The sequence below is a fragment of the Drosophila santomea genome, chromosome 3R (assembly GCF_016746245.2).
Source record: "Drosophila santomea strain STO CAGO 1482 chromosome 3R, Prin_Dsan_1.1, whole genome shotgun sequence".
Taxonomy (NCBI): Eukaryota; Metazoa; Arthropoda; class Insecta; order Diptera; family Drosophilidae; genus Drosophila; species Drosophila santomea.
Genome location: NC_053019.2, coordinates 3,589,311 through 3,607,492, shown reverse-complemented (window position 1 = coordinate 3,607,492; position 18,182 = coordinate 3,589,311). Strand labels below are relative to the sequence as shown.

The 18,182-nt window shown below is 44.3% G+C and overlaps 5 protein-coding genes across 6 annotated transcripts; 3 read left to right on the top strand and 2 right to left on the bottom strand.

Annotated features, from left to right (window-relative positions):
• Positions 1 to 288: 288 nt before the first annotated feature.
• Positions 289 to 1,060, top strand: LOC120451684. Its single transcript, XM_039635567.2, has 2 exons — positions 289 to 443; positions 514 to 1,060. Exons 1-2 carry the CDS (start codon positions 390 to 392, stop codon positions 964 to 966), a joined length of 507 nt encoding a protein of 168 aa, XP_039491501.1. The 5' UTR covers positions 289 to 389; the 3' UTR covers positions 967 to 1,060.
• A 2,173-nt stretch (positions 1,061 to 3,233) lies between these two features.
• Positions 3,234 to 3,738, top strand: LOC120453502. The gene is made up of 2 exons (XM_039638249.1): positions 3,234 to 3,302; positions 3,369 to 3,738. Exons 1-2 carry the CDS (start codon positions 3,258 to 3,260, stop codon positions 3,696 to 3,698), a joined length of 375 nt encoding a protein of 124 aa, XP_039494183.1. The 5' UTR covers positions 3,234 to 3,257; the 3' UTR covers positions 3,699 to 3,738.
• Positions 3,739 to 4,026: 288 nt separating this feature from the next.
• On the top strand, positions 4,027 to 4,597 carry LOC120453501. Its single transcript, XM_039638247.2, has one exon. It carries the CDS (start codon positions 4,060 to 4,062, stop codon positions 4,480 to 4,482), a length of 423 nt encoding a protein of 140 aa, XP_039494181.1. The 5' UTR covers positions 4,027 to 4,059; the 3' UTR covers positions 4,483 to 4,597.
• A 597-nt stretch (positions 4,598 to 5,194) lies between these two features.
• Positions 5,195 to 6,979, bottom strand: LOC120453498 (opsin Rh2). 2 transcript variants are annotated; one of them, XM_039638244.2, is made up of 4 exons: positions 6,740 to 6,979; positions 5,578 to 6,494; positions 5,455 to 5,488; positions 5,195 to 5,400 (listed from the first exon to the last, which is right to left on the bottom strand). In XM_039638244.2, exons 1-4 carry the CDS (start codon positions 6,836 to 6,838, stop codon positions 5,305 to 5,307), a joined length of 1,146 nt encoding a protein of 381 aa, XP_039494178.1. In that variant the 5' UTR covers positions 6,839 to 6,979; the 3' UTR covers positions 5,195 to 5,304. The 2 variants fall into 2 exon arrangements, with proteins under 2 accessions (XP_039494178.1, XP_039494179.1); XM_039638245.2 differs by lacking the exon at positions 5,455 to 5,488.
• Positions 6,980 to 6,995: 16 nt separating this feature from the next.
• Positions 6,996 to 8,157, bottom strand: LOC120453500 (low molecular weight phosphotyrosine protein phosphatase 1). The gene is made up of 4 exons (XM_039638246.2): positions 7,975 to 8,157; positions 7,728 to 7,909; positions 7,497 to 7,670; positions 6,996 to 7,436 (listed from the first exon to the last, which is right to left on the bottom strand). Exons 1-4 carry the CDS (start codon positions 8,006 to 8,008, stop codon positions 7,077 to 7,079), a joined length of 750 nt encoding a protein of 249 aa, XP_039494180.1. The 5' UTR covers positions 8,009 to 8,157; the 3' UTR covers positions 6,996 to 7,076.
• Positions 8,158 to 18,182: the final 10,025 nt, after the last annotated feature.

The window sequence follows — 18,182 nt, the reverse complement described above, 5'->3', positions numbered from 1 at the left end:
CTGATTGCCACTTTGTGCAAAATAACCAGTAGCATAGCAATCAAATTTATATTTCCAGAAGGTGCCAAATAGATCTAGATAAACCCTATTTGAATTGTAAAAACCAGTGACGTCCACGGCATGAAGTAGCAAATTTCCCACATTCCTTTTTATAGCTTTTAGCGGCTTTATCTCAACAGATAACCCCCAAGAGGTACTTAACACCCCCGAACAAACAATGAACATGTAAATCAGTTCAATCGCAGTAGAAATAGTTAAGATATCAGAGATAAGATCGTCTCGCCGTGTTTTTAATGGCGTATAAAAGCCGCGAACCGCACTGCTTTTGGCAATTAGTCTCGACGAAACCCAACGACTGAGAACCAACTGAACTCAGATAAAAAAAAGAAATGAAATTCGCAATTGTTCTACTGGCTGCCAGCATTGCCTGCATCAGCGCACAGGTGAGGAGTTATGGCCACCCTCTATTAAGTGGATTATTATGTAACCGAATTATCATAATTTACTCGAAAGGGCCCTGGAGCTCCTGCTGGTAATCCCCTTGCCGGAAATCCCTTTGCCGCTGCCAATCCGTATGCGGCTGCCTTTAATCCCTTCCTAAATGGAATTTTCGGCGGAGCGGGCACTGGAGCAGCTGCCGGAGTAGCCGCTCCCGTGGCTCCATCTGCCCCCTTTGGAGGCGCCTCGATTTCCTCCTTCTTCCAGTCGATAGTCCTGCAACGTGAAGCCGAGCGCCTTCTTGCCCAGCCCGATTTCCCCACCGACCTGGCGGAGCGCGTCCAGGATGTGGTGGCCACCTCGCAGGAGTCGATCGATGGTTGCAACAACGCCACTTTGCCCTGGCTGCAGATCCGCTGCGTCAAGCCTTTGTTGACCACTGCCAAGAACCAGCTGAAGGCTATCGATGACGAGTGGCAGGCACGCTTGGCCGCCCCCGCCAGTCCCGCAGGAGCAGCTCCTGCCTAGGATCCTAGTCCTGTCCTCTCGCTGCCCTAGTGTCCAGTACTTCCTAGCTTAGCAATCGACCAAAATAGATGCAATAAAATTTAAATAAGCTTAATGCCGGAATTTCTTATGCTGGTTTTTGGGGATGCAGCGGTGGTGCCAGGGGACTCCTGACCTAGGACATGCTTTGATGTGGCCGGCCGAGCTTTGCATTCCGCTGCTTTATTAAATTTCCCATCGGGAATTACAAATTTTGGCGTTGCCTTCCTGACGCTTCTCGGGGCGCAAATACTTGGCTGCTCACGTCACCACCACGAAAATCCTAGTTCCGTCGCATCGACCTCGACTAAAAGGATGCTTATGCTTTGGAAGAAGAGTGCAGCCATCCTAGGGAAACCAGCCATAATAATTTGTTATACACTAGTTAAAACTTAAATAACGATAAAAAATTTGTTCCTTTTTTATTAGGTTATTTAAAAAAACATATAGTACGTTCTGCTTATTCTGCAAGTATTAATAAAAATGAATGATTAAAAATAATTTAAAACAATGAAACAACAAGTAAATGAATTAATGTCATAGGCTAGTGTTAAAATGATTTTTATCTTGTATGTAAAGGACGCATTAAGTAAGTGAACTTTATTATAAATTATTTATTATAAATAATATAAATGTATATTTTAAAATAGCAATAACATTTGAACAAACATTAAAATATAATAATAATAATCTTACAAATAAAGCTAAAATTATGATATATTATTCAAAAATACTTTTAACTGATTTAATTTCACCCATATATATTGGCTAAGGCGTCATCACTTCGACGCACCCTTGAGCCGTTTTGGCCATCGCTGGAACTTGACGCATTTTGGCCAAATATTTGCACTGAGTTCCTTTGCTTTAGCTGCGGGCTTTGTTTCCCTGGCCTCCCCTACCCCCGACCCACTCCTTTTCGAAGGGTTATGACAGTCCTTTTATGCATATATCAATTGGCGCTGCCAATTGTTTCCAGTGCATGATTTGCTTCTCAATTGGAGCCCTTTAAGTTGAGGGTCGGGAGTCAGCTCGCTTGAGTGGCGTTCAGTTGCGGCGGCAATGTTGATTTATGTGCAGTGCCAGTGCAGCTCCAATTATCCAATGTCCTCACTCAAATTGCCGGCCGTCCTGCCCTTTCGACTGCATCGGCTTCGCTGTGAATCGATTCGATTTGATATGGCTTTTGGATTTGCATTTGAATTCGAATTCCGGGCTTGGGACCTGTGGTTATTAAATGGCTTGGCTTAACGAGCCTAAGGCCGGCCACAAATAACCAAATGTCCAAATGGCCATTGGTTGTTGGATGTTGGATGTTGGATGTTGCAAGTGGGCTAAGCATCGAACAAAGCCTGAGTGGGAGAGTTTGAATTCAGATTGAAATATGTAATTAAATGTAAATTTCCAACGTACACAAAACCGGCCGCTTCACAAGATGGGGAGTGAAAAGTTTTGGGCCAATTAATGGGAGTATTTCGGAATCGACCTTCGACCCAACGCGGAGGAAACTTGGCCAACTTTGGTGTAGTGTTAGCCGCGAACTCATCGAGTAACCCTCCGAAACGAAACCTCAAACGAATGAACCGCCTTAAGCTCTGTTTTGGTAATGCAAAAGTTGCGGCATTTGAAATTCAGGCGGCAGCAAAAAATGGTAATTCCGAGCACAGAATGAAATCCAGCCGCAACTGCCCAACTAAGAGTACATATAAATCCGAAATTGGTTGGAGGAAAAATGAAAAATAAAAGCAAAATGCGACACACTCGCTCCCTTCGCAAAGTGCATGTATGGAAATTTGTTTTCGGTTTGCGGCTTTTGTTTTGATGCAAAAGTTGTGTGCCCCCGAAAGTAGGCAACAACAGTTCTGCGGCTTTGGCCCGTGTCAAAGTTCGTTAGTTCGTTTGTTATTTGACGATACTGTGGGTCGCAAAAATTAGTGCGGAACTAAATCCGTTGTCGACCAAAGTTCCAATCGAATAGTGAATCACCCACGAGCTGGATGGTGTTTATCCGCAGTTTGCTATTAGCACTGGCTACTGTTATTTGATCGCCGAGTGCCATTTCCGCTGATAAAGTTATCTAATTAATCCGGCAAATACACGGTTATGGACCAACATAAAACATAATGGGGTTGAGGCTATCGTATCGTATCGCACTCAGATAGATGGAGAGATAGAGGAGGCTGTAAACTCTATCAAAGCGCAAACAGAAGATAAGTGTGGATGTTTTTAGATTTTTTTGAATTGTGCTTCAGTCGGTCATTGAAAGTTTCCAGAAAATGTCGGGTGCAGTGTTAATAACTTTCTGCGTCTTGGTTGTTTTGGTAATGGAAAATAAAACTCAAAAAGACTTTATAAATAATAAGTTGTTGTATATTTGATCCCAATAGACCGGACAATCGGTTGGCCAAAATGTGGCCGTGCAACAGTCGATTGATTGGGCCAATGAACAGTTCAAAATCGCTCAGGTTGTAGCCCAAGGAAAGCTACCCAATGTTGCTGAGGCCCAGAACGATGCCAAGGACCAACTGGACACTTTGAAACTGGCTTTATCCCATTGCGAGGCTGAGCTCAAATCCACCCAAAATGTCGATCTTCACAAGACTTGTGTCAAGGCCGTGTTTGCTGGCTTTTATACTGCTTTGGATCGCTTGGCCGCGGAACACTGGCCCATCTATGGAGCCACCTCAGGAGCCTCTCGAATTGGCTTCTTCTGCTGATTAAAAGTAACATACAAATAAATCATCTTACAAAATTTAACAGCAAAGAGGAATATTTTAGAATCTCACTAAAGTGTTGCTAAAGAAATGCCTACGATCTTAAAATGTTTGAATGTTAATTAGTTTCTCAAAAGGACGGTTTTATTATGAATTAAGTTATACAGATTTTGAAACTTTTCAGAATATTAAAAAGACAATAGAGTTGGTAAATTGGTTTTGTTATTTTGAAGTCCTGCTAGTTATTTGAGGCATATTGGGTTTTAGTCACGAGATGCCTAGAAAGGAGCTGGCAATGACAGTGATTTATTGAATTGCCTTCTACATAGAATTACACATTTTTAGTTCGAACACTAAGTATACAATGGGTTGGCTGTCAACCAGTTTTGGTATTATTTTGCTTACACTTTTGTTTACCATATGGATAGCAGCACATCCGCGATGGGATCAAATGGCCAAAGTGGTGGCCTCCAAGATGAACTACACCGACCGGCATCGAATCCAGAAGGCCGCGAAGGCTGCCAAATACGTGGATACGCAGATCGACGACTTCTATGTCCGCAAGCTGGAGAACCAGAAGAAAGTGGCAGCCCGTGAAATATTGGACAGTGCGTACACTGAAACGAGCAAATGCATCCGGAGATATTACGGTGGTGAGCACCTTCAGCAGTTCAACGACTGCATCCAGCATGTCATCCAGCTGCACATAGACAGGCTAAGGTCCCTCCTTCAAATTACCACTGAGCGACAGTCCAGCGGAGCAAGCAGACTTAACATCTGGCACTGATGATACCCTGGTGATGATAGACTGGCCAGGATCGCTGGCAGGCATCAAGTCTGCTTTCTTTGCGCCCTGTGCTCTCTGATGTACTTTAATTAGACAGTCAACTCGAGACCCGTCAGTGCAGCTTTTCATCTCATTCTGGTGGGTGGGTGTGATTTCGGTGGCTGTGGAGCTTGGCTGGCATTCTAGTGCTCATTAGGCAATGCGTGGTGTGGGGAGGAGGTCTGGGAGGTGGCTGTTTCGTAATTATAATCATTAGAGGCGAGACAAAACCCTCACAAAGCAAATAGCGACATTAGCTGCGTAGAAATGTGTGTCAATGAAGATGAATCTGCCCCAGACGCCAGAGACGCCAGAGAGTTGAACCCTGCGACTGGCATTGTGGATTTTGCCACGCTGGAGGGCCCTCCTTACGAGAGTTTTAGGTCAGGGGGACTAATGAGAATGCAATGAGCGAGTAGCAAAATGCTTGCATATTTCCAGTCACAAGTTCAATCATTTGCTCTGATTTAATTGCGTTCGCGTGTCGCTGTTTAAGTCTTTTCGATTTTAAAATGATAGGTATGGCTATATGTATACGAAATTTGCATAATGAATAGTTTGGCGTATCCCAGAAACCAATAACCTCCACTTAGTCTTTTGAAATACCTACCTTTTTGTATTTAATAGTATTACAAATAAGACAGTTTTAAAACAATTTGCAAACTAACTTTAATCCGTAGGGCTTATTAAATTTTTTTTACATTTTTGTATCACGTTATGATAGTGCATTACTTTTTTACATTTCTGTGCCCTTCGCAGGCAATTGCGTTGCTTTTTTACTGCTTAAGCCTTTGAATCCGCCTCAGATGTGGTTTCCGTATCGGAAGCGGGTGCATCCGGCTTTGGTTCATCCGTATTGCCAAACACACACATAGGGCACTAACGGGCGAAGAAGGGTTAGTCGAGAACATTAAAATGGCCAAGAAGTCCTACCTTTTCCTTGAGAACTATGCGGTATTTGGGATGACTATAGATAATATGTATTTTAAAAAAATACATATTAATGATATACTTTTACTGATCTTTTTTTTATTTTTAGTGTTATTTGTTACTTACCTAATGCCATACACAATCGGATTGTAGACGGCACTCGTCTTGGCGAAAGTCGCCCCCCAAATGGTCGTCAGTGGGGTCAAACCCTCGATCTTGAAGAGTCCGAAATAGCAGATGACTAGGTAAGGTGTCCACGCCATAAACCAGAGGGAGATTGTAGTCAGAGCCACCTTGGCCAGCTTTCCCTCGGCGCTTTTGTCGCAATCCTCGGAGCTGCGCAGAGATTTCACATTCATTTTCTTGGCCTGTTCCCGCATCGCTTTTTCATGAGCCGCGACGGCGGCTATGATGAACCAGTAGGAGTAGCAGATGAGGAACAGGGGAGTGTAGTACACGAAGAGGGAATATGTAATTAGATATGACCGGGGGTTCCACAGACGCGTCATGTAGTCGATGCTGCAGGCTGTCAGATTGCCCTCAGGCACGTAGGCGCTCCATCCAACCAAAGGCATAACAGTCCAGAAGACAGCCATCGTCCAGATAAAAAGTATCTTCATTATGGACGTCTTGATGGTCATGGGTGTGCCATTGATTCCCTTCACGATCACATTGTACCGATCGAAGGCAATCATGCACATGGACCAGATGGACACACAGCCAAAGAGCGATCCACATCCTGCATAGATGTCGCACCACAGCGGCCCCAGCACCCAAGTCTCGTAGTAGAAGTTGATAATCATCACCGGCGACTGGGAGGCCATCATACAGAAGTCGGAAAAGGCCAGGTTGAGAACGAGCAAGTTTGCCGGCGTGCGCAGCGACTTTGTTCCTCCGAAAATGTAGACCACCACTCCGTTGCCGCAGCACGAGACGATCAGGATGGCCAGGGTGAACACTCCGAGGATCTTACTCATCATGGGGTCCATGGGCGCGAAGCGGCTCCAGTAGGGGTTCACCAGGTGCGCCATGTCGGGCAGCACCTGCGAATTTCGAGGAGGTGATAAGTTGAAGTGCCAGCCCAAAGGAATGTTTTGTATTCACCCACTTTCGTTCAAGGACTAGCACATTAATTGAATATGAATCAAATTATAGAGGGAATAGAAACCAATTTATGGAGAGTGATCCAAAAATGAAGATATTATTCATATTTTTCTTTAGCTAGTACTACAATCTGCTGCATTAAGCTTAGTTTCCCCATGTCCCATGATAAATTGAAATCACTCACATTGTCCAGCACGGAACCATTGCCGCTCGACTGGGCCTGGAACCTGGGCCCAGAAAGGGCCAGGTCGGATGGCGTCTCCGGCAAATGACTGCGCTCCATGCTCTGCTACCCGCAACCCCTTCGACTAAACGATGGCTCATCGAACTAGATCTGAGCCAAGAGGCCGCGTTTCCGGCCCTTTATAGGTGGTTTCTAAGCCAATTAGTCGTTCATCAGAAGGGCTGGCAAGGCTAATGGACGGCGGACAGCTGCCAGATGAAAGTCAATTTCATTTTATTTCATACGCTACGTAATCTTAGAGCAAAATTGATTCGCCTTTGAATATTAGTCAGTGACACTAAAGGGCAGCCAGAAACTTCTGTCCGCATTTCTGGCACAGTTTTCGCTGTACTCCTTGGCTGCAGGACGGCATCGAGGTCTTCGAATTGGATGGGTCGGTCGACGAGGACCTCAGTCCTCCAGAGGATCTGATATCCGCGGGTAGCAGAAATATGGAACTGTTTTGGTTCGCATCCGGCACGTGGTTCGCCTTAGCTGACTCCGGCGGCGCCTTTTCCTTGCCGGAGTAGTAGAGATCATCGTCCTCGGTGCTGGGCAGCTCGTACTTTACTATGTCCACCTTTTGGCTGAGGATGAGCTGCTTGCAGCACTCTTTGATTCGGTAATAGGCGGATCGAAAGTTCTTCAGTTTGTGGGTCTGGTTAGATTGCAAATGCTTTACATTTAGTAAGGTTGTTTAGTGTCTAAATATACTCACAGGGGAAAGACTGTCTATATAGGTAGGCAGTCCATTCTTGCCAAATGAGCCCAGCAGAAGCACCTGGCAGTGTTTGTCAGCCCGGTTCTCCCCAGCCCAGAGCAGTAGTTCTTTGTACACGGCCTCATCCATTGCCACGACATAATCGAAGTACAGGAAATCGTTCACAGTGAACTATATGGATAAGCACATGTGTATGGAGTTCATAGGTCAGCCGAAAGAAGAGTTCACCTGACGACAAAAGTGATCGGATCGCAGTCCGTGCTCCCGCAGAATTTGAAGGCAGCGTTTGTTAGGTCGGCGTCCAGTGTTCCACGTCCTCAGACCAGCACTATCCACTTCCCAGTAGAGACTCGTCTTAACCATCAGATTCTGCATAATCACCTCGGCCATCGGAGAGCCGCACGAGTTGCCTTCGAAAATGAGGAAGTTCACTTGCAAGTTTCCAATAAATCGAAAACAGAATGCAATTTCTTACCCATGCACACAAACAATAATTTCTTGAAAGTCATCTTTCTCTTGGTTGCTTCTATGTGACTTCACTCTCGCACTTTCAACAATAATTTACACTAATTTGCCTAACTTCTTTTCGAGACTAATGTTGTACTTGACTGCTGAATTGCCTGACACACATGTCGAACGGAAAAAATGACACGGCTTACTGGGTGCTGGTTCCCTTACCCATTTAATACACTGAATGGCCTGCTCCGTTTAGCCCAATGAACCCGACTTCAAGGCGGAGTAAATGACCATTTGCTGAGATAATGATCCCCACTAATGCACTTTTTACACCACTTGCAGTTTTCCCAACGTTTCAAAGTCCTCTGCCAGGACAATGCTTGTCCTGTTCTCGTGTGCCACGCCCACAAACCCATTATTCTGCCAGAAGGGGCGAGTGGCAAGATAGTGTCACGTGGCTGTCAGGTGGTGGCCACGTAGAGTCTTGTCGCGAGTTGCATTCGAAATTAGTCAACAGGTTCAGCGAACTTCCAGCTAAGGTGGGGAAAATCGGATGAGGACAGGGCCCATCCCACCCAAGTACTTGTATGTTAAATGGCTAGAAAACATGCACCAAAGTTAAAGCATTTGCCTTTTGAATTGGAAAGATTTAAAACGTATTATGTTATCATCCATGCATTTAATGTTACAACGATTGTTACTATTATGCTTTCATTTATATATAACTAAATTCATAATCCAATACACATATTAGGTATTTAGTTTTAAATTATGGGATGCTTTGTACATCTCTGAAATATATCTCCCCTACTTCCGAGATTTATGTGAATCTGTTTTCCCGTGTAGTAGTGATTGCTCTAATCCAGCTTATACTGATTTCATGTCACGATGGCACTTCAGCTCTTCAGCGGACAATGCAGCTGAAATTCGTTTTAATTCAGTCTCAATTAAACGACTTCTGTCTGAGCTCGGATCCATTTTGAACATTTCAGAGGGCGAAACACTATGCCAACGTTTTTGTTTACCCTTTATTTTTATTTCGATTTATCTTACCCCTTGCGGAGACGAGTGGGGCGACGAGTTGGCTTGTAACTTGGCCATTGGCAATATCCAATTGGAATTGCATTGAACGACTAAATTGAAAATGCAGCTGAAAAAGCATATTTCACTTATCACTTTTCACACAAAACACACAAGCAAAGGCCGAAACAAAGGCCACTCTGGCCAAAAGGAGCCGGGGCGAGGGCGAGGGCGAGGACGAGGATGAGGGCGAGGGCGGGGTGGCTGGCAGGAAAAGCGGGCCAAATGAAATTGTAAGCGCAAAAGTAAAGCACAACAGCAACATGCAGCACTTGCAACAGCAACAACCCCAGCGAAACAGCAACAAGTCACTCACTAACCGGGTGAGTGGGAAATAATATGTGTGCTCACATGCAGGTTGGGTGGTTGGGTGGTTGGGTGGTTTGGTGGTGCACAGCGGGTTAGATGCCGGACGGAAGTGTGGCTCTGGCACTGCATTGTTGTTTTAATTAAAAACAAACCTCCCGAGCTGCTGGCCCGACAAAAACAGAAACTGGCCCGACAAAAAAAGTAAAGCCAAAGTGAGCAACCTGAGAGGACAGAACGAAGTCGGGTTGTGGTTGTACGGTGCACCGAACGCTGGTGCCTGGGCGAAAGTGTTGAATATTTGGAGCAAAGCTAAAAAAACAAGAAACAAATTGTGGGAAAATCCCAGAAAAATGTAGCACGAAAATCGCTCAGAGAGCGGAATAAGGAAAACCCAACCGACCCACAGGCGGAAGTGTGCGACTATCTGCTCATACATATGTACATAAGTGCTGCCGCTTATGTGTTTTGCTGCATTGGCTAATGGCAACCGTAATGCTGTGGCGTTTCCCCCAAATTAAGGGATGAGCCACGCCTAATGGCACTTTAAATGAAGCAGCCAAGTTGAATACGGAATAAAAAATGCACGACAAATAAAGCTCAGGTCCGACCTGGCTGGCAAATGCTTTTTGTTGACCACAAATGCAATTTACAGCACAACAATCGGCGGTGAACGCAATACGTGGCAACTTCCCCAGAAGAAACTAATAAAACACACAACTTTGTTGGACGCCCAGGAACAGCATTAACTGACCAGTGAGTTGGTGTTGGTGTTGGTGCTGGTTAAGGTGTAGGTGCAGCCAGCAACAAAAGGGGCAACAAGGGGAGCCACCAATGTGCTGCAACAAGGGGTGGTACAAAAACATCAACAGCATCCCCATAGTTTTGGCCACAAAGCACACACAATTAGACAGGGAGCTGCAGTAGACAGGTGGAGGGTGAAGGGTGGAGGGTGGAGAGGAGAAGGGTTGGAGGTCGGAAAAGTGTAGCGCGTTTGCGGCCATTTCCCGCTGATTGAGGTTCGGCGTGCATATATGTATTTCCGGGTTTGCTTTTAAAATTAAATTTACCGTGCTCACGAATATATGTATTTAGTACTAGCAGGACCTCATCCTTGCTGCTGAACGGCGCCTGAGGTCCTTTTCGTTGCTAAACAAACGCCACTACAACCACTTTGTATTTTGTATGGGATTTCGCTGTGTGTTCAGGTGTGAAAATTGAATTAAAATGTTTGCCAAAAGGGGGCGTGGCATTGTGTTAGCTAATGCCATATATGAATGCGGGCACGTTAAATATTAATTGTCACCGCAAACATAAGAACTGCTTTAAAAGTTTACAATTTCATTTGCACAAAAAATAATTGTTGAGAAGATAATCACTTTAAGATAACGTACATATGCAACGACGTTCAAAGATTGTACACACTGAGAGATTAAATTATTTTCCTAATTTTACAGCACAAAAAACTATAACCACTTGGCGGCAGTCCACGAAGCGCTTTGCTCGTAGAAATGCATTATCTTATCTTCTGAATACTTTAAAACAGATAAATAATAATAATATTGTATTGCCCTCTTTTGGGCCTTCGGTTGATTTTGGGTTTGGGTCGAGAAATGTCTGCCCGACTCATTAAAAAGCCAAAGGCAAATATGGCCCAGCGTCTTGGCCATTTCCTCAACCTTAAAATCGACCTCATCAATAGCGACGGCGGCAGCCAGTTGAAAAGTCGTCTGGCCGAGATTTTTTGTGGCCGATAATGCGGCACGTAGCGGCAATTCGGCAAATGATGCAGCAGGACGCTGGCCACTGGGACGAGTACGCGAGGGGGAACGGGAATGGAAATGGGGCTCGTTCCGGAGGCAAGTCAATCGTCTGGAGCGCTGGAGCGGCATCTTCATCTTCAGGGCAGCTCGTAAGTCATTTGCCATTTTGAGGTATTTAATGAGCCAAAAACTTTTGGCCGCACATAAATTAAAAGTCGACTGAACGGATCCAGGATCCCCACGGATTCGCCAGGGGTCATGGTCAGGTGTCCGTCCGTCCGTACGTCCGTCGGTCCGTCCGGCTGACCAGCAATATGGCTCTATTAGCATGCCCATTAAAATTAGACAAATGGTTGCCATTGCCGGTCGCCGTTTCGCATATCCGCAACTCCAGCCCAGTCCGCAGATTTATGGCTATATGAGGGTTCGTTGGCTGGATGGATGTTGGCCGGCCTTTCGCCGCAATCACATTCGCCACTTGAGAGAAATGCGCCGCTGCCGTTGGATATGATAAATGATTTAGTTGCCCGTCAGCGCAAATGCATGCATGTGTATGTGTATGTGTTCGCGGCACAGTGTGTGTGAAGGTCGTTCAAAGTCAGCTTGGGGTAATTGGCAAGAACAGGTAGGAGTCATCCTCTTCCAAATGTGGTTTCAAAAGAAGTTTTAACACATCACAAGTATCAGTGTTATAAAAAATGTTTTCATGGGAAAACTATTTTGGGGATCAATGGAAAAGTAAAAGATTAAATGGGTGAGGGTACAAATTCATTAGTGGATCAGAATGAAAATTTTACTCTTTACTGTTAGTTTTATTTAATAGTAATATGTTCAGCTCAGTTGTATGAGCATTTATAAATGCACAATTTAAACAACAATATTGTAGAATTACTGCAAACTGCAAAGTTATTTAATCCTTATTTATTTTTCAAATAAATATAAAATATATAAATTTGTATATAAAATTGTAATATTTGAACTAAACTTTGAACTGAAAAGTGCGTGATGGACGTACAGAGAAATCTTTTTTTAGTGGTGTTTGGTTTAAGTCATTTCTTGCTTTAAAATTGGGCACTTTACTTAAAGGAACCGACAGAAACGAACACTTTCTCCAATTGAGCTGCCTGAATGGAATGAGATTTTCCGCCTTGATTCCCCTTGCTGGCGCAAGTTCTTTGTGTTTGCCTAAGCGGCTTCCACTTGCCATTTTCTTCGGTGCCGGTCTGGACTGGGCCGAAAGTCCTTGGCAAATTTAACCCTTCACTTCATTAAACGTACTTGCCGATATCCCGAGGGCACACAAATCACTTTAGCCGCAGATACAAAGGCTGGCTAGGATTGGATTGGGTGTGGCCATTGAAATTCGACATATAGCCAAACAAAAGCCTAATCGTGCAGCTGCCACATCTTCTACTTCCTCCTGGCCACGCCCACAACGGCCCAAAGGAGGAGATCTGGTGAAGCTACCGCCTTTTGGTTGTAATCCATCAACCTGCTTCGGTTTTGATTTGGGGCTACTGTCGCAACAAATACGGCAACAACACAGCGAGGAATGGGCATGGAGTGGTGAAAGGGTTCTTGTTTTTTTTTGAGGGGGAGAAGGTGAAGCTGGGGAGCTGGTGAGCTGGTGAAGCTGGTGGATTTGGGAGCTAAAGATGAAGATGTAGACCTGCCACAATGAGCCCAAAACGTTGCCAGCAAATTGTTTTCCATTCTCTGTTTGCCGGTGCGTGTTGTTCGTACATCCGTTCGGTGTTTTAGGTATTTAAGCATTTAGTCAGTCGGCTGAGCCTCTTTCACTCCAATCTTCTAGTCCATTCAGTTGTCATTTTGTCCACTCTTCTCCTAGGCCAGCCTTTGTGAGTGAAGTGAACTCAATGTGGGGGCAAAAGCCGTAGCATACTTTTGTGTGCCGCCCAATATCAGATATTAGATGGTCGTTAGTGGCAGACCAAAGTTAACCAATTATTATTACTAAAATTAATAAATGACACGGAATTTTACACTTGGTAATGAAAAAAGGAATTTGAAATTGCAATCAATTATGTTGATTTGCGGTGTTCATTGTATTCTATTTCTATTTAATATTAACGTTTTACCGAGTTAGAAGCCTATTATACTCATTTTCTATACATGGCAGTTACTAAATGGTTCAAAGTAACTATATTAAGGTCTCAGCACTGATGGGTATGTCGTTGATCGTTGGAAGCAGCTCAATTAATAAAGTTTCCATTGTGGCTGCAGCCCAATTTTGCGAACGTCTTTGACACTCCACAGTCTATTTTGACCACATCCCTTGTTTCGCCCTTGAGTTGTCAATCATTTCGATGATGCGATGCATTGGAAATTGGACCAATTTCCGATGTGGATTGCAGCTGGTGAGGCTGCCACTCATCCCATTTCTTTATTGTTCCCCTTGCACATGACTTGGCCGCAAACTTCGTTACTTGGCCATGACTGACGGAGGGCCGCAAAAGCATGGGCATCAGCATCACCAGCAGTTGGATAAAGTTTCCTTCACTTTTCGGAACTTGCAACTTTTCTCATTTGTGCGTGTGCATTGGTAAGTTGCACACACTTCTTCAGTTTGCAGCTTGCCTCTTTTGAAGTAGAATGCTATCCAACTGTGGTGTCGACCCTCGCTTCCCTTCAGCCTCTAATAGGACCAGCACGAAACTAATCCGCAACACGACGACAAGAAAATTGAATTCTCACAACTGTCAAATTGAATCTGCCTGCGCCTGACCCTTCCTGCTGCCAATTGTGGAATCAAAACTTGAACATATTTGGCTAAGAGGAAGCAGGCCCAACTGTTCGCCTTTGTTTAAGAAGGGAGCTGAACGTGGTGATCAGCGGGTAAAAAAAGTTTCAAGTTTTAAAATGGTGAAATAGCTTAAATAGCTCACAATTAGCTGAAAGTTGAAGCCTTACAGGAATGGGTACAGTATCAGTATGATTCTATACCAAACGGAAACCAATTCTTTCAAGTAGAAGATAAAATGATTTATATATCATAACTTAAACTGGTAAATTACTCAACATCTAGAAATATCTTTCTTCTTTTAAATTTCTCTTAACCAAATGATGCTGTACAAGTAAAGAGACGTCATAGGCAAATGATGAAAAAGGTAACTTTTGAACGCTCCCAGCTAGTAAATAAATGAAAAGCTGACTTTTCAAAATTTAAAAGCCTGTTTTTCCGAGTGCCTTGCGTATGAGTGATGTTGCTGTTATTGGCTCCGCTGACTTTTACCCATTGTAAGTGTTGTTTATTGACTTGCCTGGATAATGGCAGTCTTCATCGATTACGCGATTATCGCAGTGTCACTTTAGAATTTTTCGCAAAATTTCTTCATTTCGGGGCGGAAAAGCTTTTAGCCTTCGCCCCTTGCCACCGCCCACTCCTCAATCTCACTCTCAATCTGAAACGTATGTATTCGCATCGCCACTCTGCGTCATTCGACGTACGAAATTGCTGCGCTTCAAGTGTAATATCACTTAAGCTCTTAAGCAGTCAACACCAAGCAGAAGAAGATGAAAAAGTAAATAAAAACAGCCAACCAGCCGCCTCAAATGCCACACTTTCAGCTGATTGGCCTTGCCATGCCCCTTTTGCCCTTCAGAAAGGGGAAGAAAAAAACACAAAACTCCGACTGTCTCATCCAGAACGAAAATAAAATGTCTCTAATGTGCCGTGCTGTTTAGCGCTAAAAGGATTTTGCAGTTTGAGATTCAGTCAGCGGCAGCAGAAGTGCAATAATTGAACAAAGGCCAGCGGAAGACGCAGTGTTTGCAGTGGCACATTTGCAATTGCGAGGCATAAAATGAAGAGCAGGTGAGTGTGAGAGGTCCACTTGCGTAGGACAGGTGAGATACAACAAAATGCTATTTGCGCGGTGCCGCCAAATAAGCAATCAACAGAGACACGACAGTGAATTAGTCACCTGCACTGCACGGTGGCAGTCAATAGAAATGAGGGGCGGAAGGGCAGTGCGGAAATTTATGTTGTAAAAGTGTGCATAAAGAGTGCATAATGCAAATGCAGGCAAACAATAAAATAACGAGTTGTCTGTGCAAGCAAATTGCATCGGGAACACAAAAACCAGTAAGTCACTTTGCTGCACGTGCCGGAGTCAAGGAGGCAATCGCCTCATGCTCGGCTGGCTCCTCTAACAAACGTGGCACAAACGACAACACTCAGTCGCAGACAGACGGGCTAACAAGCCGAGCACAGGGCACATCGAGGAGTCCAAAGGACAACCCAAGGAGCCACGGCAGCAACTCCATCCAGGCAGGCAAAATTTGGCGCTTGTTTGCATATTTGAGCTTCTGTTTGCCACCTTTGTTGGCCCAGATGCGCGGCGAACAAAGAAACGGGTTGACAGCGGAGTTCTAGACAGTTCAGGCATTGCGAAAACAGAGGCTAACGATATTTAAATGTTTAAAAATACACCTTTGGCAAAAAGAGCGGTTTTAATGCTTTCTAGGTAACCTACGTTTTGAATTAAAAACATTATTTGATTTGGTGGCATGAATATATTGAATATTTATATATTTAAATTTGCACCACGTTAATATTTTAATAGAGAAACAAGTCCGATCTGAGATTGGATAATTCGAGTTACAATATGTACTACATCATAACTGAAATGGAACCTTTTTAGAACGATTTAGAGCATTAGCAGGCAAAAACTATATTTAATATGTCAGCAATTCAAAGGCGAAGCGAAATAAATCGCTAAAAATAACATCGATCTGTTCAGCTTCCGCTCATCTATAACCACGATGTCCGCAGAAGTTTGTATCTGCACCACGAAAGAATCCAATTTAACGAAAACTAACGCGGCACGATGCTTTGAATCCAATCAAATGTCCAAACAAGTTGGCCCCTCATTAGGGAAATCTAGTTCCTGTGCATGTTTAATTTAAAGCTCAAATCGAAATGCTGCGTGACTTAATTAAATTGCAATGTTATCGAAGGGGAAACCAGGGTTATCCATTCACCCCAATCAGGCCACGCATTCCGCCATTGCCACTGCCACTGCCACTGTCGGTGGCAATAACAATTTAGATAAACATTGAAGGCGGCGGCATGTGGCGCGTGATATGCAAACGTGCGTAATTAACCTTTTGAAATGGATACCCAGGTGGAATCCCCGCACCTCCCCATCGGCTTTGGATAATGCCCACAGTTTAGATGTATGTGTATGCCCTGGCTAATCACCAAGTGCAGCTGGTGAGCTGGGCCTAAATACTAAATACTGCACGTTTGAATTGAAATCGACGCAGCGGCGTTGATGGCGCTAATCCAGATACCACATCCCCGCAAGGAGCAGACTCCCCTAAACTATCAACAAATAGCATTAGACATAATTATCAGCTTAATGCAACTATCGAAGGCAGAAATTGTTGTTCCGCCACTAGGCTGGGCTTCGCTCTCTTGGCCAAATGTCTTCATTGTCGTGGCCATCAAAGGGACTTGCAAATGGCATTTGCAATGGCATTTGAGTCTCATTCCGCACCTCCGCCACCACTCCAGGCACATGTGTAAGCCTGAAGGATAACGCGCTGTGGGTGTGACTAATGTTGACTTGATGATGATTAAGTTGCTCGTCCCCCAGGACGCCCCACGTGCGTGTTGATTGTGGGCTCAAGTCAGCTGCCTCGGAGGAACTATCTGTGAGAAAAATGTGGGGCAGAGGGGAGAGCCCATTTTGGCCAAAGTCCCAGTCCGCGGCGAACGTGATTCAATTAGAAAGGAAAATACTGCACCGAGTAAAATGAAATACACTTAAACACTTTTTGCCAATAATCAGTCAGTGGTTCGGACCCGCCGGGGATTGTCACGGCACCTTTTAATTATGTTGATAATTAGTTGGCGACGTGACGGCTTTGAAGCCAAATCAGCACTGCTTTCTGCCCCAGAGGCCTGTAATTGTGGGCCAGGACCTCCAGTTCGGAGCATTGATCTTTGCCCAAGGAGCTACGGGACTTACACGGAAAGAAAAGGTGGAGTCCATACAAGCACCATTGGTATGTTCTTAATACTCATTTACAAAACATTGTTTCGTAGTAAATTACATTTATGTGGATTCGTGTTAATCACTTTTGTCTGAATTGTTTATTATTCAAATTGACAGAACATTGCCATAGGCAATAAGTTACTTGTAAAACAACTAGCTTAATTATGGGTAGTAAACGTTCCAGGTCAAAGTTTTCACCTTGCGGCACGCTTCAATTGGAATTGCTTCCATTTAATGTAATTCCTAGTAATGTAATTGATTAAACATATTGTAATTGAGGAATATTAATAACAAATGAACGTAATGATTTTGATGCGAAGCGCGTCGTCTTATTAGCTCTAATCATTTACTGAATTGAATTTATTGAGGCTTAGTGTGAATAACACTGCATTAATCAAATTATATTCATGAATGGAATATATAAAATACTGTTACAAAGCTTTTATTGTATATCTGCGATAATGGTTACCAAACTTATATTTTGCTGTAATGACAGCGAGATGACAGCTGTTGAAGCAGGATGGGTAAACAGGGTCAGGTGTGGACGATAAAAATTGTCAGGTTACGGGACATGGTTGCATTTTGGACATTCGTTACTGGGCTAAGCCTCCACCTGAACTGCCAATCATGTTGGGCATCCAGCTCCCAGGTCCAGCTCCCGACTCCCGACTCCTGCCGCTGGCTGCTCGTGGAGACAGCTTCGATAACAGGATGTACCGCAACAGAAAACTGAAGGACGAATGCCAGGAGCAGGAGCAGCAGCAGAAGCAGCAGCAGCTGAGTCCGGAGTTTAAGCCGGAATAGAGTGACAAACACAAACTGAGGGATAAATTTTGCTGGCAACGTTCTCATTCCCGGCTGACAGCAGCAATTCGAGTTTGGCACTGGGATTGAATGAACCTGGTGTCTCGATGTCCTCCCATTCCCATTCCCATTCCCATTCCATTCGCATTGGCATTGGCGTTGCTTAGAGCAGAGTCCTTCGGCTGGCCCTGCAACTCCCGATTCCTGGCGATGCATTTCGTCTGTCGCACGTGTCACTGCGTCTTTGAATG